We start from the raw sequence: 22,635 nt of genomic DNA, 5'->3' as shown, positions 1-22,635 counted from the left end.
TAATAAAACATTGTTGGTTTTACTGCCAGGACAGAAAATGGATGATGGTACATTTACAGGACTAAAAACTTACAGCTAAATGACATTCACTGTGTCGTGTGCTTCTCATAAGCAGATTTCTGCCACAGCCCTTAACAAGGCCAAACATCTCAGATTATGCACTCGTTGATCATTTTTAGTTGGATTTGTGTGGTTTGTTTCGTTTTTTTTCCCTGGGCAAATGGTAACGTCAAGCATACCAACAAACAGCGGAGTTTGGCCTCAACTAAAACACCCTCCCCGCTTGTGCTCTCGGAACCCTCAGCCCCGCTCCTCACGAGCCCACAGGGAGGTCGGGGCATTTCCCGCCCGCTGCTCTATTTCATCCAGCTGGTGTCCATCTCCAGATGGCTGCAACGGGCTCCTCGCCAGCCCAGGGACAAGCTTTAGGGGAAGAACTAAAATCAAATTTTTTTCTTATGAATCTTATTTGCAGTTTCTTGGGGTTTTTTTAATTTTAAAGTGGCAGGGCACTGCAATTAAAATTTGGATACAGTTTTCAAGTCATTCCAGATTAAAAATTACACACCTCATCTATTTTAAAATAAACCCAAAACCACCAAACACTCAGCCCCACAGATCCGCAGAGCTCAAGGCTGCACTACCGGGAACACCACAGCCCCTCAGGTTTTGCGTTTGAGCCCCTCAGCCGAGCCGGGGGAGGAACCAGGGCGGGCGCGAGTGCGCGCGCGCTCCCCGCGTGCGGCGCCGCAGCCAATCCCGGCCGCCGTGGGGGCGCGAGACTCCACCCACCCTCTCCTCCACCCCGTTGCCAGGGCGGCGCGCGGACTCGTCGGGGCGGGTGGCGGCCATGAGCGGCGTGCTGGACGTGCTGTGGGAGGACAGGGATGTCCGCTTCGACATCTCCCCGCAGTGAGTGTCCGTGTCCCGGCCCCGTCCTGCCCTCACAGCGCCGCTCTCGGGCCCGCCCGGCGCCGACAGGCGGCTGCCTGAGCGCTGCCTCCGCGGCTGAGGCCGACTCCTGGTGTGGGCGCCGTGCACGGCGGGAGCGCCCAGTGTGTGCCGGGAGCGCCCCGGTGTGGCGGCCGCGGAGCAACGGCGGCTTCACCTGGCCGGGCGGGCCGGGGCGGGGCGGTCAGTGCTTGCTGGGTGGGGCCCGCGCACCGTTTCCAATCTATAAAAAGAAAATAAAACAAAACAAAAGATTGGACACTGGAGGACTGAGGGAAGGGGCTATACTTTTCCCAGCTGAGCTTTTCTAGCACTGAGAAGTACAACCCAGCTGAAGGCGTGTGTCTGCGGGGACGGTGGCACTCATGGTTAGCAGGGCTTGGCAAACGGGGCGGCGGCTGGGCAGTGTTTCACGAAAGTCGTGTCTAAGTCGTGTCTTAATAATACATTTTGTTTCTGTCATGCCATACATGGAGAGTTTTGGCCGCTTTTGACAATACAACTAAAGTACAGCAAAAAATCACACTGCATCGGTTGTTATGTAATTAAGTGGTTAGATCAGTTAAATAAAGCAAAATAATAATACAAACAAATAAATAGAAGACCTCACAAAAAAAGCCAAAAGCCAAACAAACAAAAAGTCAAACCACACCCTTTGTGGAAAATTTAGCCGAGCATTTCACATATCCTATACATCTGATATTTCTTTTGCTGGAATCTCTTCTTTCCTAAGCCTAGCTCCACTCCTTATGACCCGAATCTACATCAAGAGGCAATAAACTCAGTCCCCTAAAAATTACGTGAATGCAAGTGGGGTTTTTTTTTTGCTTTTTCCTCCATTTCCACACACTTTGTCCTTATTTTGGGGTATAGTTTTCATGGTCACGCTACATAATTATTTATTTATTTACTGTTGTAAGGTAATCATAAAGATATTCATATTTTTCATCTGTGAATGCAGTGATAATTTCTGATATGTAAAGTTGATTTGTGTGCATGTGTGGATTTTTCATTGCATTATGTACTGAGCAGAAAATAGAGGAAAGCAAAACAGAGAAATAAAAAGGCCTTATTTTTGGAAAATAAGTTATTTTTCCTTTTTTTTAGACAAATGAAAATGAGACCTGGAGAGGTCCTTATAGACTGCTTAGAGTCTGTGGAAGATACCAAAGGAAACAACGGAGACAGAGGTAACTGCATAGTCAGGGAAATTGTAAACTTTCTACTCTTTAACCTGTGTAGGTTTATGAAAGCCCTGGCTTTCATTGAACTCTGTGTCAGTGCTCTGTTGCACAGAAGAGATCCTGCCTATTTCTCAGATCTGCCTTGGAATGTTTTTAAAGTTGTAGGAAGGTGGTTCTTGTCTCAGAATTTGCTTAGAATTGAAAGCCTTGTAGGAACAATCCATTTATAAACAGTGTGGTGCTGTTCTGCTGTAATCCTCTTTAATGCTTAGCTTGTCCCACCCTGTTTTTAACTGAATCTGAAGTAAGGAATTAACTTACTGAAGTAAGGAATACGTAGTGGGCAGGGGCTGAAGCTGCCAGCATGCTGAGATGACCCTTCAAGGGGGTTGGATGTGCTGCTCTCCAGGGTCCAGAATGGAATAAATTTGCATATGGCAAAGGGGTGAGGTTTTTCATGAACACTGCTGTGCCAGTTAACTCACTGCCTTCCCCTTCTCCTCCCCAGAGCAGTTCTGCACTAATTGTGTCTACATTTTTGCTATAAGCATCTGGATTGGAATCAATAACTGCTCTTGGTTTGATTTTGAGGAATGCTGGTATATATTTGAAATTGTTTAATTTGTTCCTTGTTGGATTATCTCTGCTAGCATTTTAAGCATTTAAGTGTTTAGTGGTTTAGTGATTTTTCTGGTGGAGTGTCCTGTGCTTTCTTCTTTTTCCCATCAAGGAGAAGGAATATCCTGTTGTTTCAGAACATTTTATTTAATGGAATTTATTTAGATTAAAAATAGCTACACTCTTTATCTCCAGGCAAGCTGCTTGTGACAAATTTGCGGATCATTTGGCGCTCACTGTCATTGCCCAGAGTCAACCTCTGTAAGTATTACCTTCTGTTTCCTCTGTGGTGCCTTGCTGTTCCTTCACCCAGTATTGATTTCAGTACAGAATGCTGAAGTATAGCTGTGTTGCTCTGGGAAGTCTGAAACAGAAAACTGTTACTAATGAATCTCTTTATAATATTGGAAGGGAGATGGTAATTCATAGCAAAATAGTAATATTCAATATTCTATGTTAATTTCTCAGAAAAGAAGTTGAAGAGTTTTTCAGACATGTTTTTCATTTGGCCAATGTGGGATTCATGTGGTTTTTTAGAAAAAAAAGTTTGAGCTTCATCATACATTGCTTTACTTGTAGCTTTGTTGCCACCTGCTTATTCAATTCTGCATTTCTCTATTTATTCCCCTCAAGTACTTTCCTTTCCAGTTTTAGTATTGTAAACTCTGGATAAGTTTCCCATTTTAACTGTATGAGTTAAAACTGTACGAGCAGTGAGAGTTTTGCTCATATTTAATTTAAAGTGCTGAAACAGGGGCAGGATTATCAGTTCCTTTGTGCACAAATTATTTCCAGTGTTCAGTGTGCAATCCCCTTCTGTGGAAGTATTTCTTGCATTGGATGGTACACTGAGCAGCCAGAATTGGTCCTGATTTGAGAAGAGCACTTGACCAAAGAACCTTCTAAGATCCTTTCTAGCTTAAATTAGTCTTCAGGGTTGTGATGAGGACTCAGAGTATTAACCACAAAGTGTAATTTTCAGACATAGCATCCAAAGCTGCACTAAAAAATTCAGTAATACACTTTGTAATTTTGACTGTTATTTTTCTTATTCTCAAAACAATGTTTTTTTCTCCCTTGACTTTTAAGCTGTCGGATACAACTGCGTTATAAATATAACTACAAGAACTGCCAACTCAGTAAGTTCCAAAAAGTACTTTTAAAAATAATAAAAGAAGCTGTAACTATTTGCTTATGTTTATTGCACTGTATCAACAGTAATCTGAAAGTTTACTTGCAAGAACAGTAAAGAATAGTAACAAAAGGTTTTTTTTTTTAAAGTGGAGAGCTCTCAAATACATAACCTGAATGGAATTGCATGCAACTGTGAAGCTGTTTGTTTGACCTGCCACAAAGAACTAGCAGGAAGATGATGTAGATTTCCTGGGCAACCGTATGATAACAGAACCAAAAATACAGTTTCAGTCATGCTACTGCGAATGTAGATCAGGCTGGCTGCATTAGTTTTACTGTTGATGGAACTGCTAGTTGGTCAAAAAGAAAAATAAGTTCAGTTGAAGACAGCAGTAGATTAATGGTAGAATCAGGGTTACACCTCCATAAACACTGTCTAAAACAATAACTTAGACAACATCTGAAGATTATTTAGTATATATTATTTGTACAATCAAGTTACTATATTGCAGAAATGTAAAATTTTGTTTTTTCCTTACAGAAATTACGAGGGCAGACAGAAGCTCTGTATATATTGACTAAATGTAACAATACTCGCTTTGAGTTCATATTTACCAATGTTGTTCCTGGAAGTCCCAGACTTTTCACTTCAGTTATTGCTGTGCACAGGTAGTGTACTTAAAATAGTGTTTGATCAAGGACTCAAATATGGGGGATTACAACTGCTGATAGACACAATATATGACTGCATATATTCTGCATATTCAACATGCAGAAAACCTTCCCTAAAGAGAACAATCTCTGGAAGGAAGAAGTGTGATCACAAATTTTAGTAGATAGCTGCATATAATGAAAATTAATGTATATTTCTCTAGTTATTGATCACAATTTATACATTTCGTGTGTATAAACTATCTGAACAAATAAGAGTATAATGGAGCTAATTTCAGTGTGCATTTTCTGGCTATAATTTGTGTCTGCAATAATTTCCTGTAATTCCATGTAAAGGAAATGAAGAGTTAAATCCTGGTCCAAACTCTTCATTGACTACAAAACACTGTATGCTTCCCATGTAAAGACAAGTCATCTGAATGAATGTGTGCAGAATACATTGCCATGGGTGTCTATTTGAGAGCTGTGGAATACTGACATATGTATTGGATCTTTGTGATTTAACTGGCACTGAAAAATAAAGGATTGTTAATGTCCATGCTATGTGTACCATGGGACCCAGAGAACTTATGCTTTGTAATAGAGGCTGGCTGATAACTGACTTAAGGAAAAGGAAAAGATAGTATAGACATGAACACTACAGGAGATCAAAAAGTTGTCAAAAACCTATCTTAAGTTTAAAGATAATTTCATTAAGGAAAGCTGGAATATACTTAATTATGTTGAAAAATTTGTAATAATACTCTCACTTTTGTGCAGTGTGGTGATGAGAAATGCTGAAAATACATATTTCATATCTGTACTGAAACAAAAGGTAAAGATAGTATAGTAGAAAAACAGAACTATTTATAAACTAATACATATTTTATATTTTTTGCAGAGCTTATGAAACTTCCAAAATGTATCGTGATCTGAAGCTGAGAAGTGCATTGATTCAAAACAAGCAACTGAGATTGTTACCACAAGAACAAATCTATGATAAAGTCAATGGAGTTTGGAATTTATCAAGTGACCAGGTATGGTAAAGAATCAGAATAGGTTGACTACAGGAAAGTTAAAATGTTTCAGCTTTCATCTAGCGATTGTACTCCTGTAGTTTTGTAACCTCCAAGGAATTACCCTTAATGCTGTTCATCAGCTGATGCATGCAGAGAAACTGATCCCATATATTTACTACAACAAAATCTCCTTTTGGTAACCTGAAGTCTGCATGACCTGGCTAATATGCAAGGAACTAGATCTACAATTTTTGTTAAAAAGATATATTTAGGAGTCTAACGCTCTGTATGATACTGAAAGAAAATCATGTTTCTGAAGTGCTCTGCTAATATTTGTATATTTACATCCAGCTTTAACTAAACTGTAGTAAGATTATATTGTCTTTTGATTAATGAAAATTGAAAATACTGGCAGGGATTCCGTGTCTTAAAAAAATTAAAAACTTTAAGATAAAAATAGAAAGTATTTATTATTTTACAGGGCACTAGTTGCAAGCATTTCCCAGAGCAGTGAAACAAAACAGGAGCTGATATTTCTGTCTGTGCAATTTTAGTCCAGAATAGAAATATGATCCACTCTGACAAGCTAAAAAGTTCTTTCCTCTACATTCCCTTGGCACACGTCTCCTCAATTACCTAAGTTTAACCCACATGCCTTTATACTTACGCTTTCTGCCAATTGCAGATCTGTACAGTTAAGAACACTCAGATGCTTCATGTATTCATTGCCATGAGCTTGGCTGGGCTGTGACTCGATCCAGCTTTGCTGCAGTAGTAGGTGCTCACTGCTATTTTCATTACTCAGATTCACATAGCCTTTAAAGATAGGATCCTCTTCCCTTGCAATCAATAGAAACATTTCAACTGGGTTTGGTAGGGAAGAATCAGGCTTTTAGTGAATAAAATATGAAGCTGTGTCTTGCTTATATGTGAGTGGATAGCAGTAATCATCATGTTTGGGGAAAAAAGCTCTGTCCTTAAAGCAATTCTAACATAACTTTTCTTTAACAGGGAAATTTGGGAACATTTTTCATTACTAATGTCAGAATAGTTTGGCATGCAAATATGAATGACAGCTTTAATGTCAGCATACCATATCTACAAATTGTAAGTATCTTACAACAACCATTTTCAAAATAAAACAGCATATATTCAAGTCTTTGGTTAAAACTCCCAGGTTACCAAAATTTTATTTCATATCTCTCATTCAGAGAGGAACTTAGTTTTTCCAGCATCAACCACAGGGTATATTTTCTTTTCTGTCCAGATTAGTTGGAGGATTTCCTGGGCAGGTACAGGTGGTGAAAATGGCTTGTATTTCAAACTTTCTAATATTTACTCTGATGCTTCATGCCACCTACATACACTGGGATTCATGATCTGTGAACCTGATGTTCAGAAATTTACTGTTACCACTGTTACCATTTCTAATAAAACCCTTTTCCCTGAGGTTTCAGGGGTTCAGATTTGTAATGGTAAATGGGAGGGAATGCTGGTAGCCAAGCTTCCAGAGTCAGTAATTGTAATTATTACACTGTAAAAAAGAAACTGAAATGAGATATTTACCCAGTAATTAGGAAGTTTTTAACAGCATTATACCTCTTTATCATTAGCGTTCAATAAAAATGAGAGACTCGAAGTTTGGCTTGGCTCTTGTGATAGAGAGTTCTCAGCAGGTAAGAAGCTTTAATATCCTTTTTCTATTGATTACATTTTTATTATACATATATACAGTATTTCTCTAATTTTGAGATGTCATGGGTCTACTTTTAAGTTACATAGAGCATTTCTTCTGTGTGGCCTTTTGAAAACTGAGAAAGTTCTCTGCACTGCTTTAAATGTATGTTACGGTCAATATGGCTGTTGGGAGTTACAGTTTCTCTAAGCAAAGCCACAATAGGCCAGCATGACTAGCTTATGACTCTCAAATACACTGTCTTCTCACAGATTATCTTTGGGATCTAATTAATTCTCTACTTAATTAAGACCACTCTTTTAAATCTTCTTCATTATTTCTGTGTATCTGAAAGCCTCTTTAATAACAGCATCAAGACCTAAGAGACTCAGCATTTGCTGAATAGCTGGGAATAAATCATTATTATCACTTCTGAATTTGTCCCACCCTTGTTTGCTTGTGGTTTTCTGTATAAGGAGTTTGTTCCCCTTTTATATAATGGGTTAATGGTTAAAAGTTTATTTACCTCATAGAGAAGCGTTGTCATTGTGTTATTTCACCCGTGATTCAAGTTTTCTCAGCAAGCTGAAAATTGCTGTCATTTAACTGGAAATCACTATCAAGGAGAAAAAATTGTTTAAAAAGTAAGACTAATAAACAGATGTTGCCTTTTTTCTCTGTTTTGTAGAGTGGAGGATATGTACTTGGTTTTAAAATAGACCCTGTAGAGAAGCTACAGGAGGCAGTGAAAGAAATTAATTCGCTTCACAAAGTTTATTCAGCTAATCCTATATTTGGAGTGGATTATGAAATGGAAGAAAAGGTACTCCATTTATTTATTTTAAAATACATACAATACTGTGTTAACAATAATAAAAATATATTAAATACATTAGATATGTGAATTTACTTACTACAATGTTACAATTTGCAGCCTCAACCCCTTGAAGACCTAACAGTGGAGCAGGTTCCAGATGATGTGGAAATAGAAGCTGATGAACATACAGATGCTTTTGTGGTAAGGGACTCCACAAAAAACCCAGAAAAATAGAATCATTCTTGTTTGGTTATGCAGATTTAAGCAATGGACAGCTGTAATCCTCTGTTAAAGATAAGTGCAACTGTACTTTCTATATTTTAAACACATCTACATGCCTTTTATTAAACATCCTGATTATTACAGGAATTTATTCTATATATGAATTCTTAGTTAATTCTTGATTTATATTCTTAATATTAATAATATTTGAATAATAGTTTGTTCTTTAAGAACAAACTAAAATTCAAATATTATTCAAAAGAAATATTAGTAGATATTCAAAAGAATTGTTGTATGTAGTTCCTTAACACATTAAAATCGGGAATGGCTTGAAAGTCAGCAGTACAATATAATCAGGTACATTGTATTGGAACAATAATTCACCTCCTCTTAAAGCAGACTAAGAGATGGTGATATCTATATGCTCAACATTCATCTAAGATTCAAACTTGGAATATTTTTAGAAAGGCAGCAATAATTTTACATTATTATGTCTCCCAGTATTTTGGGAAAGTTTAGTTTAAAATGCATTAGGTTGCTTGATTGACCTTGTTTCAACAAATTTCCAAACTTGATGTGCAACCCAGTAACACTTGGTTCCATGATTGACTGCAAAGGTAGATGGCACATGTTTTCAAGTGTTAGCCTTGATACGTTGACCAGTCTCTGAAATTTGATAAATTAACAGGCCTAGCATGAGTGTTATTTCCACTCCTTTTAATTTTGCAGCCTCTTACTAACACAGATAAGCTCCTGTTTTTTCCTTTCCCTCTTTCCTAGTTTTTTGGCTTACTTCTTTGCATTTTTGCACATTTTTACTCAATCTTCAGCATAGTTGAAGACATACCTTCTCCTTAAATGGAGATCTGTTTGCTTTGTTGGTGCCTTTATCACTTGAACTAAATAACTGTGCTTTGTATATTCTCAAACAAAAACTGGAAGCTGAAAATGGTGAGAAGTTTGTTGCTGTAGAGACTCAGGTTGCCCAGGACCCAAGGAGCAGCTACCCACCAATATTCCACAATACTTGATGCCTCAGGAATGTGCTTTCTTTGGTGCCCCTCACCAGTCCACAGGGGCAGCTGAAGCAAGACTGAGCTCATTTTTGGAAATAACATCTAGAACCTGCAGGTCCAGAGACTTCTAGAGTGTGGATATTTTTGGAGATCTGATATCCCTAAAAGTTTGAGCCTTAATTTCCACCCACACAGAATAGGAAAGATGGTATCTCTTTCCCACATCTCTGTTTATGAGTTGTTCTATTACTCTACGTTCTTTTCTTAGATTGAGTATGATGTCAGCTGAACTCTGATATTATACATTTTAAGCTAGTTTTTGATGTTGAATAGTAAAAGCTGCTGCACATGAGGCAAAAAAATACCAGGATGCTGTCAGTTTATCTTCATATTAATATTCCCTATCAAGTGTTTGTCAGTGTAACAAATGTAATACAAAAATGTTGCCATTTAAAAAGTCTTTCTTTATTATGATGGAAATTTCAAAGGTAATGAAAAATACCATAATGTAGTGGTGTCTAGTCTATAATCCAAAACAGAAAATCTTGTTAGAAGCCTTTTGTAAATTATTTTAACATAGAAGTAAAACCCACGTAGACTGGATTCTTGTGGAAGACCTACTCAATACAGTTTTGACCCCAAGGAATTATTAGCAGATGTGGTTTTTAAACTCTTGTTTTCACAGTTTTCTTTTGTTTTCCTTTGCAGGCTTACTTTGCTGATGAAAACAAGGTAAGGAGATACTTCTTCATACTATCAAATTGCTGTTGATAAAATGGGCTAATGAAATTAAAAAGTGCTTTCTGCTTTTATTTTCTCTCATATGCCATGTATTCAAAAAGCAACATGACCGGGAGCCTGTGTTTTCAGAAGAACTGGGACTTGCAATAGAGAAGCTGAAGGATGGATTCACACTCCAGGGACTCTGGGAAGTAATGACCTGATTTAGATTGGCACGTTTGTTTCTTAAGCAGGGAGAAACTCTGTTCTTGCTGGATTTAGATCTGTAGAAGATAATTTAGAAATATCGGAGTAGCAGAGAAAGAACATGCCAAAGTTAAAGAGCAGGTAAATATTATATAATAGGTCCTCAGGCTATGTCATAAAAGAAAGGTTACTCAAAACCTTGTATGCCTAAGAGGTGTGCGTTTCCTGTGCTGCCTGTGTGAGCAGTGGGAGGAGCGCCCCTCTGAGGCTGCTGCGGGAAGCGCCGCCCCCTGCAGGCCCCTCGGTCCCCGCTGCACGGACCTGAACCTTCCCTCTGTCGGGGGGAGCACCCGGGGGTCCCTCCACGCCACCTCCAAATGGCGTGGCAGTGCCATTGACACACCTGGAACCTCTGCTGTTCTCAGGATTGCCCTCTGGCTCCCTCCCCTGACAGCGCAAATTCGGCCATGCTGTTTCAGATGCCATTTTATGGCAGGTAGCCACCATTTTTTTTATAACTTCATGGCTTCTTTGTTCATGTATTGCCCTTTGGCTGCCAGGACCAGGCACTGCTTGCCATTTTACACAACACTATGTCAGAAAAAGGAGCCTCCTCTTTTTCTGAATGTGGAGACCGCTGCCTGAGACAGGGCAGTGTGAGGTATGCAGTTTGATGCTCAATTTCAGGTATTCATGTATTTATACAGAGTGATGTACTTTCCCATAATGATTGCTTGAATTACATTTCCATAACTTGTTTAATGACTTGCAACACAGAAATACCATCGTACAGGGAACATTTTGTATGTAGGCATATTGACTGTGTTATTGATAGCTTTAAGCAAAAGCAATTCTGTTCCAAATAATAGCTTTCATATCTCATAATTTTGCTAAATTTTCAGCATGTATTATTCCAAGTTTTAATTGTAATCCAGATATCCTCATACAGTTGTTGTTTGTTTGTTTGTTTTTGCCAGAGCACTTTTTAAAGCAATGATCTAGAAAACAGGGCACATGCAAATAGCTTCTGTGAGTCATTAGACCTTTTATGATGTTATGTGTTAATGAGTCATTTATTGTTTAAAGGAAGACACAGCTGTTACGTTTTCTACTGAGATAAAACCTCTGTGCTGTTTTCTATAAATGGAAAAAGTCAAATGAGCTGTCCTTTCAGCTGTTGTTTCAGCAGCTGACTGTTAAAGTAACTGTGGTGTGAATGTAATACTGCTGTTTGTAGGAAGTCTTTCAAAGTATATACTTTAATGAAATACAGCCTATATTGAAAAGCAGTTGTTACTTCAATAAACTTTGATATTATTATATATTGTTGTAAATCTTGCATTCAAGTAGTTGCATTTTGTATTTTGATCCTGTTTCCATTACATTCAAAGAACATTTTACCATATGGGTGGAGACTTCAATTTGAATTATTTTACAAAGCAAAACTTTACCTGAAATAACACATATTTTATGTCTAAACAGTAGTGTTTGGTTTAAAACCAAATGGAAGCAGCCCAAAATTTCGAAGCCTTAATATCTGAAAAAAATTGTATATGTGATATGGTTGTGTATTAAAATAATCTTAGAACAAGAGCGATCAATACAAAGTTATAGAGTTTTTTTAGTATCTTTATGACTGCAGCAATGAGCTGTATTAAGCAACTCTGAAAAAGTGAGCAGTAGTTAAAGCTGACTACTCGATTAATAATATTTCTATTTCAGAATATTTAGTAACATATATCTGTACAATCTTGCTCATAGCTGTCTCACTGAGGGTCAGATTCTGCTGTCCTTACTCATGTCAAATAATTTATTACATTGCACATAATCTTACTGATTCAATGTGGAGAATGATGGCAAAACCTGACCATAGTGACTAAGAGCAACAGTTGCTTCTTTCAGTCTTTGACAGCTGCAAGAGCAACTCTGTTTTTCCAAACCGTCCATCCCAAATTCCGACCTGTAAGAGTATGTACCTATATTTAGCTAGTGAGATTAAATTGCAGAGGCTTCAAGCAGGGCAAAAAGCACATTGGTCTGCCTTTTTTACAGACAAACCCTTGGGCAGACAACAGCTAAAGCTTTCTACTCCCTCCCCTTTCCCAAGTGTTTGCGAAATGGATTCCCAAAGGGAACTCACTGAAGAGCTCAGACTTTACCAATCCACCCTCCTTCAGGATGGCCTCAAAGAACTCCTTGAAGAGAAAAAGTTTGTAGATTGCTCTCTAAAAGCTGGTGACAGAAGCCTGCCTTGCCACAGATTGATTCTGTCGGCATGTAGCCCTTATTTTCGTGAGTATTTCTTATCTGAGCAAAATGAAGAGAAAAAGAAGGAAGTAGTTCTAGATAATGTTGACCCCAACATCCTGGATATGATTGTCAAATACCTTTATTCAGCAAGTATTGATCTCAATGATTCTAATGTGCAAGATATTTTTGCTTTGGCCAGCCGCTTTCAGATCCCTTCTGTATTCACTGTGTGTGTGTCCTACCTTCAGAAGAGGCTTGCTGTTGGGAACTGTCTGGCCATCCTTCGGTTAGGTGTTCTGCTTGACTGCCCCAGACTTGCATTTTCTGCCCGTGATTTTGTTTCAGATCATTTTGTGCAGATCTGCAAAGAAGAGGACTTCATGCAGCTTGCCCCTCATGAACTCATCTCAGTTATCTCACCTGACAGTTTAAATGTAGAGAAGGAAGAACTGGTATTTGAAGCAGTAATGAGATGGGTCCGGACAGACAAGGAGAACAGAGTAAAGAGCCTGGGGGAAATTTTTGACTGCATACGTTTTCGTCTAATGCCAGAAAAATATTTCAAAGAACAGGTTGAGAAGGATGATATAATTAAAAGCAACTCAGACCTTCAGAAAAAAGTTAAGATTATTAAGGATGCTTTTGCTGGAAAACTGCCTGACTCTAGCAAAAGCACAGAGAAGTCAACCAAAGGGGAGGTGAATGGTGATGTAGGAGATGAAGATTTACTGCCTGGCTACCTAAATGACCTTCCCAGGCATGGCATGTTCGTCAAAGACCTGATTCTTCTGGTTAATGACACTGCTGCAGTAGCTTATGATCCTCTTGAAAATGAATGCTACCTGGCAGCCCTCGCAGAACAGATTCCCAGAAATCATTCCAGTATAGTCACCAAACAAAATCAGGTCTATATTGTTGGAGGACTCTATGTGGAAGAGGAAAACAAGGATCAGCCTTTCCAGTCATACTTCTTCCAGGTACAAGCTTTATATTTGTTGGTATAATAATAGGTGCTTATGAGGGTTACTGAAAAGTGTTCTGAGTGTCTGCAAGTGGGTTGTCTAGTGTCTTTGTATGGTGATGGAGAGAAGTATCTAGAGAGAGTTATTTTTGTCTCAGAGACAGAAATGAAACTGAGGGCCTTGCATCTTCTTTTTCAAGATTAACTGCTGGTGAGATCTCAGAAGGTATTAAAAAGATTAGTATATTCTGTCTTGGCACTGCTTTTAATTAAGGCCCAGATTTTTCATTGTACATATGTCTAAATTTAAGTCTAATAATATTTTTTAAAATACTCTGTGTATTTTTGTTAACTCTGATGAAAGTTGGAGTACTTTAGCTGGTTTAGATTTGATGAGATGTCTTTCTTTTTTGCATCTGAAGCACTGTCATGACAGCAGTAATGTGTGTATTTTAAGTGCAATTTCTGCTACTACTAAAATTTCAGAAGTCCTTTTTGTCATATCTACATTTGAAAGCCTAAGGGCCATATAAATATGTAATTTAGAGGCAGAAGGTTTTTTTCTTGGCAAACTGTCAGTGTCAGTACACTAAATACCATGTTTCAACCGAATGTAATTGTGTATCTTTGTAAATCTATAATACAAGGCTGATTAGTGCTAACTGTAACTCCACAATGTATTTCAGGAAAATTAGCAAAAATGCAGTTTGCCATGCTTATACCATAAACTTAGTCTGTTGTGTTTTTAGCTACATGCTTTGATGTATATTTAAACTATTTTGTGCTGAATTATGCAATATGCTGCTGGCCACGTCCTCTCTTTAGGCACACTGGCCTAAAAGAGTAAAAGTAAGTCCTGTTTAAATATGAAATAAAGCACAGTAATAAGCAGTGATAAAATTTTGAAGCCTTGAGATATTAAAAAATGCAAATATTGTTTACAGGAATATGGCTCACTCAGTTCACACAATAAAAGACTTGGTTTCAGACATTTGTTACATGCCTGAGAGGGAAGTCTTAGTTTGTAAGGGAGGGACTAACACTGTTTCATTTCCTTATGTAGGTGTAAAACACTAATCACCAAAGTGAAAAACCTGTTACAAAAATATTCTTCCAATAGAAATAACACATTGATGAAGTAATGTGTATTTAGTCCAGAACTGAATAAGTCTCAGGCTACTAGAAAGGGACCTCTGAGAACTAAACCTCAAGACTGATACTAAAAATAGATTAAGTTTTCAAAATTCTACTTTAAATGTCGACATCCATTTCTTGAAATCATCTTTGTTTGCTTGTCATCTTTAAGCTTGCTTACTGCTGCTATTCCCTGAAGTTACAGTACTTGTCTGCATTACCCATGTGACTGTTGTTCTCTCCAAAATATTAATACAGTGCCAAACCAATTCTCACTTGCTGATCTTCCTTTTTCCACCAATGAGGCATTGCATTTGGTACCTTGCAACCTGGGAGAAAACAGGGCTGCCACTGGCTCCAAAATGCATGACAAGTTGATGCCCTATCAGCAGTAAATATATCATCTTGAAGACTTAGGGAGTAAGCTGTGATCTCTGTGATCTTCTCATTCCCCTACCCAGATCCAGCTACTGGGGAAATCCATGTCCACAAACTGCATTTCACTGTTGCAATAAAACTTTCTGTCCAACAGGGGTGGTCTGTCAAATTCAGGAGATGCACTTAGCATGGAAACCTTGACTGTGGAACGTACTCCTGGAAGAACAATGTCACCAAGCTAAATTCTGAACTTTATTTTGACTGAACTTTCTTTTACTTTCTATCAAATGCCTTTACACCCGCACAAACTCTTATCTTACTCTCACTTCCCATACCAATGTCCAGCAAATCTATAACAGTAGGTCTGAAAAAATAGTTCTTTTTCAATGTTAGAGGTAATTCAGGTTCAATCACAAGTTCTCAGATCAAAACAAAAAATAAGCACCACAGTTCTAGGAAAATCCTGGTTTATTTTGCCATCTGTCCTCCTGCTGCTGTCTCGTGCTTCTCCTTAGGTGTTTTCAGTATACTGGATGTAATTAATTGAGAGAGCCCTGAGAGTAATACAGTAGAAAAGACATTAATATTATTGCTGAGGGAGCTGCAGTGAGTTCCTATTTTGCTTAAGAGTGGTTTTTGTGTCTTCAGTGATCTCATGAACTTTTGAGGGTATTTGTGATGGAACACACATCTGTTGCCCTAAGGATTGCAAAAGAAACATCTGTGCCCTTTGCCATGTGATGTCTCCTGATCAGTAAGAACTGTGTAAGGATGTCTGGCACCTCACTGTAGAGCCCAACCAGCTAAACACAGGTGTGAACCTGCAGGAGTGGCTGCTCCCTTGGGCAGGAAGAAGAACCACCTGTTCTTTCCAACATGATAGGGAACCGAGAGTAAGGGACCTTTGTGTAAGGAAGAAGAGCTTAATAAAGAGGCAAGGACACAGAGAGGGTGAGCAGACACAAAAGAGAGTTGTATGGCATTGACTCTGCTAGATCTCAGCACAAATAAGCATGGATGGGTAGAAGACATCATTCATTAGCTGCACTGAGGGAAGGGCAGGTTGTTCAGGCAAGCAGATTTCCTGTTGAGACAGCAAATCTGCTTGCCAATTGACATATTGGCAAATCTGAGTGCCAATAGGTACATTCTGTGGAACAGTATTCATTGTGTGGATTTTTACTCTTGGCCTTTCCTAACCCTTGCTGTTCTGATGCTCTTTCAGCTGGATAGCATTGCTGGAGAGTGGGTTGCCCTTCCTCCACTGCCATCAGCCAGGTGTCTCTTCGGGCTGGGAGAGTCAGACAACAAGATCTATGTCATAGCAGGCAAGGACCTTCGCACCGAGGAGTCGCTAGATTCAGTGCTGTGCTATGACCCTGTGTATGTTCCACATTTCATTATGCCCTCTGAGGACGTATGTAGCCCATTGTTAGTTGGAAAAAACCTAACAGTGATCTTCTTGTTCCAGGGCAATGAAATGGGGTGAGATCAAAAAACTGCCCATCAAAGTATATGGCCATGCAACCATCTCAAACAATGGACTGATATATTGTCTTGGTGGAAAAACTGATGATAAGTGAGTTTCTAAGTCTTTTTATGACAATAACATTATCTTCTTGGTCCTTATTAAATAATATGTCTCACACTCAGAAATTAGGTTTTCCCTTTCCTGCATCTCTGGTATAAGGTTGCTAATAGTGTGGCATACATTATGGTATGGAGGATCTATTTTTTGGTGATAAGGTAAATTACATATAAATTGTAATCCAACTTGCTATTTTAATAACCATACTTATTTCCAAGGCAAATTTTACTTACACTGCAGACAAATTAGTTATACAGAGCTATGAGGACCTTCACTGAAAGTACTCTTTCTTTTCAGACAGAAATACCTAGGTGCCCTGGATTTACAGTCTGTTTTTCTAATTTTCTTGCCTGTGATACCTGTTATACTTTATTAGGTATGACATTAGGAAAATAGAAGTTTTCACTCACACTGAGCAGGGGGTGGTAATTTTTAAGTGTTTTATAGGACATATTTAAGATGAAGTTTGTAATATCAACCAGAACTTCATAATAAACTTTCCTTTACATAACTTTTGCTATATATTCCTCCACAAATCCATCTGGATACAATATGCTGGGAAAGGACGGTGTCTTTCTCCTCAAAAGTACAGTGAAATGGCTGCCTTGTGTAATGTAAACCACATTTTATTTAGTCCTGTGGATGAGTAATGCTTTGTAGACAGTGCAAGGATTCTCAGATTAGATACAATAAAGGATTCTCCAGGATAGGAAAGAGGTGGTATAGATAAACCTATACAGTCTACCTCAATTAGATGTACTTGGAACAAGTCAAAAGTTCATTAGAAATGATCACCAATTTTCTTTTTGCTCCCCAGGAAATGCACTAATAGATTATTTGTGTACAATCCCAAGAAAGGAGACTGGAGAGACCTGGCTCCAATGAAAGTGCCTCGCTCGATGTTTGGAACAGCCATCCATAAGGGCAAGATTGTCATTGCAGGTGGTGTCACTGAGGAAGGCCTGACTGCATCTGTTGAAGCTTTTGATCTGACCACCAATAAGTGAGTGCAATATTCAAGCTACTTTAATCAAGTGTTTTATCATCTAGGCTTTTAGGAGCCCTGAGGTAAGAGTCTGCAAGCTGTTCAGGTAGCTATACTTCCACTGAGACATTTGGTCAGCAACAACAGCAGCAGCTTACAGAGCAGGTCTGTAGATGTTTTTCCTGCACCTGCACACACTCCAATTATTACGCTAATGCCATTTTGTATGAAGCGTATTACTGAGCAATCAGGGAATCTGTAAGAAGTTGTCCCTGAGAAGAGATGTCTTAACAGTGTAATTGTGTCATTTAAGAGCTACAGAAGTCCCTGAGGGCATGGAGACACCAGAACATACTGCTGATAGATCTCAGAATTTTTTCGTTTTATTAAACCATGGTCTTGATACCTGAATTTGTTGCTCAGAGAAGTTTTAGTGCATTCAGTTTACAGTATTTCTTATGTGTTTAATTTGACTTTTTCTTTTGATCCTTAGATGGGAGATAATGCCTGAATTTCCCCAAGAGAGAAGTTCCATTAGTTTAGTCACTTTAAGTGGAGCTTTGTATGCTATTGGAGGCTTTGCAATGATTCAGCTTGAATCTAAAGAATTTGCACCTAGTGAAGTCACTGACATATGGAAGTAAGTTTCATTTTAGTCACTCTTTCCTTTCCTCAAAAATTGAGGTTTGTAGACGCTGGAGGCTAATGCTATATTTCTGTTTGACTCTGAAAATGATCCATAGCACAAGCTGTAAAGCATTTGTTGACAGATAAAGTTTGTCAGAAAGTAACAAATAATCATGAGACCTGGATCTAATGACTACTTCCACCTACTAAAGATTTGACCAGTCCAAGTCACGATCTTCAGCTTCTTTAGAAGAGTAAATTGCCATCTCTTGGCATTTTTAGCCTTGCCAATAAAAACATTCTTTTGTGGCACTGTGATGCAGAAAAGGATGTATATACAGAGGCCTGTACATACTGATGTGTTGATGGTCAAATGAGTAATGTTCCAAGAGAATGAGAAGTCCCTGTCTCCTGGGGTTTTTTGATCTAATCACAGCAGCAGTGAGACATCATATCTCTGCTGCAACTCTCAGTTGCCTATGTAAATTCAGAAGCTTTAGTTGGGAATAGGAAGGAAAACACCCCAACTTTATGTGCAAGAATCTGAAGAAATTCAGAAGGGATGCTTAAGGGGGAAGCTTTTTTAAAGCATGACACAGGTCAGCAACAAGCTTTAGGGACCAGGAAAAGAACAGCTTGTGTACAAGAACATCTTTCTGTTCTGGAAGACAAAAGCAGCCTTTCTTGGCACCCTTGAGCACACAGTTGCTACAAGCCTTTGCAACAGGTGCACTATCCTCCTTTTCATGTATGTGTGCTGGAGCATCGAACTCAAATTTAAAGAAGCTATTTTCTAACTTCTTTTAAAATGCAGGTATGATGATGAGAAGAAAGAATGGGTTGGCATACTGAAAGAGATCCGTTATGCTACTGGAGCCTCCTGCCTGGCCACACGCTTAAACCTCTTCAAGTTATCAAAACTGTAAACAAAATGCTGGAAGATGTGATATGGTGAGGGAGTTCTGGCAAGCTCTTCTGGTTTTGTTGCATGAAAATGTCCCCAAATTGTACAGTTTTATAGCAGCATACTAGTCCTACTGGGAACTGTTAAATAGTCCATTTGTCTGTCCAGTTCTTAAGATACTTTCTAGCTAACCAGCAACCACAGAATTTTTGCCCGTGTTTAAATTTCTGAAGGGTTATAATTAATGTTGATTAGATTAAGATTTCGCTCTGTGAAACAGCAAACAACACTAGTTAACCTTCCTTGCACTCAATGCAATCCAGTTATTGGTGGTTTGTCCTCCAAACAATGTGCATGAATTAATTGTTAAGTTAAATACAACTAATAGGTAGCTAATTTTATTCTAACTGGCTGTTTGTAAGGCCAGATTTCCCCTTTTAGTAACGTATGTAAATCCTTCACTCTTCAGCAGTATCTTGGAAATATTCTCATCACAGACCTCAAAAAATAATTTAGCTTGGAATTGAAATGAATGTTTTAAACAAAAGTAGCTTAATATTATGTGGCCTAATAAATGCCAGTTTCAGCCACAGCTATACTAGTAGACAGAGGAGAGGGTGGAGAGAGAAGTTCATAAGGTTAGTGGCTCTACTGTTTTACTTACTGTGTTTAGACTTCTGATAACAAGGATTTTCCACTTTTTTAATGCTTTTATATTTATTTCCAAAGCAAATATTTTATGGAAGTTTTTCTCAGAGATCTGAGGTCAATAGCAAGCATTCATGAAAAAGTCCTAAAAGAGCTATTTTAGCAAATACCTGTGCCAGGGAGGACTTTTTCATTTACTATAGAGTTGATGCATCTTGATGTTGAAACTTTTAACAATTAAACTTTGTTTCTAAAACTATAAAAGTATCACTTGATGGCATCCTTTTTTAGTGATTAGCTCATCATCACTATCATACTGACAGGACACTGATCTCTTAGTACAGCCTTTGCCCAAAATAAAGCACTCAGTTTTCTTCTTCTTCAGAGCTTACTTACCATTTTTTTGTCAAGTAGCTCTTCAAAGGATTTCTCCATTGCATAAAGAGGCTGTCATCAATCTAAAGGATTTCATAAATTTAAATCTAAATTGGAAAAGAAGGCTACCACACCTGATTGAACAGCAATGCCAGCTATCACATGACCTTTTGCATTGCCCTCCCATGAGACAGAAGTAAACAAACGCAGAGGCACAGCCATCATATTCATTTCAGTGTGTTACTGACCACTAGTACTTAATCTGGGGGGCACCTTCCCTTTAGTACCCAAATCTGCAGCTGTGCTTAGCACCTATGTTTATTGGCTCCAGTTAGATGACTGGTTTACACCACTCCTCTGCTCTAACACTTGCTGATTTAATACAGAAAGAATGAGTGCAAAGAATCAAGAACAACACCTTTTACTGAATTGTTTTTTGGTTGGTTTTTTTTTTTTGCTTTTCTTCAATACGCTTTCTGGACCACTCATAACAAGTTTTAATCCTCTTCCCATTGTGCATACTCATAACTTTATCCACACAGAATTTGAAGAAAACTGGCTTGGTACAGTGACTGCTAGAACCCTGAAAAGCAGGGTTCAGCTCAATCATGACCACTCTGACTGATAACTTCAGCCTCTGACACTCCAAGGCTGCTGCTTGAAGGCTGTCTGTACAGAAACAGTGTCATGCAAGAGTCTTTGACAGGTAGTCCACCTTCTGAAATACTAACCTATATTTATGATTGTCTTCTCCATTTTATACAAAATATAACGCACACAGAATCTTTCTATGTGCTGTGCCTTCTATGTGCTGTGCCTTCAATGACATTTCCTCAAAGCAGTCCTTACATCTTGGAGCCTTTGTCCATTTGATAACCCTAAGTGTCTACACTACTAGATTTGTCAGTTATCCCACAAACATGAGGGCTGCCTCAGGAGGAAAGTACCTTACAGCTTAGATCAGTTCTGTTGGTTTTTCCTGACTTTCCATTCCTGTCCCGACTTGTATTCAGTTAATAAAACATTTTTCTTCTGCTACTGAATAATAGAAAAATTGGCCAAATGCATAATGGCCAATTCAGATATGCAGTTGCTTATCTCTGCCAGGTTTCAGGTGATGTGATAAAAGAATGTGTCCTGTCTCTACTAAATGAGCAAGAAAACATCTCCTCTTGCACATGTGAGAAAACAGGCACAGCTGGCAGTCACCCTAAGGTGATGGCAGCTGTAGGCACAATGTGGCTGCCTCTGGAAATGGGATGATTTGCCAAGCATGACACCCCTGCAGTTACTGCTCTACAATGAACATTCTCCTGGCTATTCCACTTCTTCCTTCTACATCTTAGTATCTTATACCTCCTGCACAAACCCTGGCTGTATTTTCCAGTATGTTGAGGTGTTCCACAAGGCTCAGCCATTCTTCTGCACACACCAGATCACAGAGTAGGAGAAGCAGCTGGAGGTTCCTCACCACCCAACACTCTCCCCACAGTACCTCTGTTCTGAGAATGGAAACTGAATGGCTCTAAAAGCAGCCTTATTCTTAGAAAATGTGTATTTCAGTTTCTTGGTTTCAGAGTACAGATACTGTTTGATTCCTAGCTGCTCATTCTGTCACATAGTGGAGGACAGACATAGTTTCCAGTGGATTGCTGACTCCACTCTCCTAGTCAACAGTATTTCCAACTTTTTCTGTGAAGAGTTTTATGTCTGGCTAAGCGTCTGAATATTTATTTAGGAAATAATAATGTAATATGATTGCAAAACTGCCAGATTCATGTGCTTGTAATAGCTTCCAGATAATGAAAATTGTAAGCATCCTTACCACATCTTCACAGCCCACTGTGACCTCCCTTTTGTAATCCCTAACGAAATGAGAATTAAATCTCTGTACTTGTGATGACCTTGGCAAGCCTTGGCCCACCTGATACAGATAAAGAGATTTTATGAGATGTTTAATGATACATAAACTGTTTTCATAAAAATACTTTAGACTGCATGTCTGATATCACTGTATGCCATACAGCTGCTGTCTCAGGTATTCCAGCTGTTCACTTTTTGTTGACAGAACCATGGAATTCCATTCAAAGTGAGGAATCTGTAGAACAGAATGGTATAAGCCATTTAACATTGGTATAAGCTACATACCACATAAGAGCAAAGAAAAGGCTCTCTGATATCTGTTGTTCTTCACTTGAAGATATTTACCACCTCTCAAAAGCCTGGCTTACTCCAATACTGAAAAGATCCATTTCTTATTGTAAGATTCTCCTTTATGTAGGTACAGTCAGTCTGCTTCTAAAAGGCAGCAGAGTTGCAGAGATATAAAACAGATATAAAACACAATATAGGCTGTGACAACTCCATTACACTCTCTTTTAAAACACAAAATGAGAGAAAAATCCCAGGTCACTGTAGTTTGTAATGCTAATGTAGCAGACTGGAATGTTGTATCAGTAGTGTAACATGAAAAAGGATAATTATTCTGTTCACAAAAACAACCAACAAAATTTAAGCTTAAAGAAGGATTCTAGCTAAAATTAGGTTAGGTGAGTTGTTAAATATATAGGA

General features: G+C 38.5%; 3 protein-coding genes across 6 annotated transcripts in view; 2 read left to right on the top strand and 1 right to left on the bottom strand.

Moving 5' to 3' along the window:
• Nucleotides 1-758: 758 nt before the first annotated feature.
• BBS5 (Bardet-Biedl syndrome 5) lies at nucleotides 759-11,548 on the top strand. Its single transcript, XM_005484037.4, has 12 exons — nucleotides 759-912; nucleotides 2,059-2,141; nucleotides 2,949-3,014; nucleotides 3,843-3,892; nucleotides 4,429-4,556; nucleotides 5,440-5,575; nucleotides 6,569-6,664; nucleotides 7,171-7,233; nucleotides 7,921-8,055; nucleotides 8,167-8,250; nucleotides 9,996-10,019; nucleotides 10,130-11,548. Exons 1-12 carry the CDS (start codon nucleotides 851-853, stop codon nucleotides 10,229-10,231), a joined length of 1,029 nt encoding a protein of 342 aa, XP_005484094.2. The 5' UTR covers nucleotides 759-850; the 3' UTR covers nucleotides 10,232-11,548.
• The window catches only part of FASTKD1 (FAST kinase domains 1), a 28,406-nt gene continuing 16,967 nt past the window's right edge, over nucleotides 11,197-22,635 (bottom strand). For all 4 annotated transcript variants that reach the window (XM_014265058.3, XM_074548525.1, XM_014265059.3 and 1 more), the window contains one exon: nucleotides 11,197-22,162. In XM_014265058.3, the coding sequence (XP_014120533.2) occupies nucleotides 22,073-22,162 (90 nt within the window). In that variant the 3' untranslated portion in view covers nucleotides 11,197-22,072. The remainder of the gene's footprint in view (nucleotides 22,163-22,635) is intronic.
• Nucleotides 12,185-20,071, top strand: KLHL41 (kelch like family member 41). Its single transcript, XM_005484038.4, has 6 exons — nucleotides 12,185-13,441; nucleotides 16,163-16,320; nucleotides 16,409-16,516; nucleotides 17,343-17,528; nucleotides 18,004-18,150; nucleotides 18,952-20,071. The coding sequence occupies exons 1-6, from the start codon at nucleotides 12,185-12,187 to the stop codon at nucleotides 19,061-19,063; spliced, it is 1,968 nt and encodes a 655-aa protein (XP_005484095.3). The 3' UTR covers nucleotides 19,064-20,071.

Source organism: Zonotrichia albicollis, chromosome 10 (genome assembly GCF_047830755.1).
Source record: "Zonotrichia albicollis isolate bZonAlb1 chromosome 10, bZonAlb1.hap1, whole genome shotgun sequence".
In the NCBI taxonomy this organism is placed as follows: Eukaryota; Metazoa; Chordata; class Aves; order Passeriformes; family Passerellidae; genus Zonotrichia; species Zonotrichia albicollis.
Note: the sequence above shows the minus strand (reverse complement) of the source record. Positions and strands in the feature narration are given on the sequence as shown.

Excerpts from the sequence above, each read along its gene's own strand:
- BBS5 (XM_005484037.4), top strand. The coding sequence starts at position 851 with ATGAGCGGCGTGCTGGACGTGCTGTGGGAGGACAGGGATGTCCGCTTC. Across the intron at positions 3,893-4,428 it reads CTACAAGAACTGCCAACTCA|AAATTACGAGGGCAGACAGA; the intron begins GTAAGTTCCAAA and ends TTTTCCTTACAG. Across the intron at positions 7,234-7,920 it reads TGATAGAGAGTTCTCAGCAG|AGTGGAGGATATGTACTTGG; the intron begins GTAAGAAGCTTT and ends TCTGTTTTGTAG.
- KLHL41 (XM_005484038.4), top strand. The coding sequence starts at position 12,185 with ATGTACCTATATTTAGCTAGTGAGATTAAATTGCAGAGGCTTCAAGCA. Across the intron at positions 13,442-16,162 it reads TCCAGTCATACTTCTTCCAG|CTGGATAGCATTGCTGGAGA; the intron begins GTACAAGCTTTA and ends ATGCTCTTTCAG. Across the intron at positions 16,321-16,408 it reads GTGCTGTGCTATGACCCTGT|GGCAATGAAATGGGGTGAGA; the intron begins GTATGTTCCACA and ends TTCTTGTTCCAG.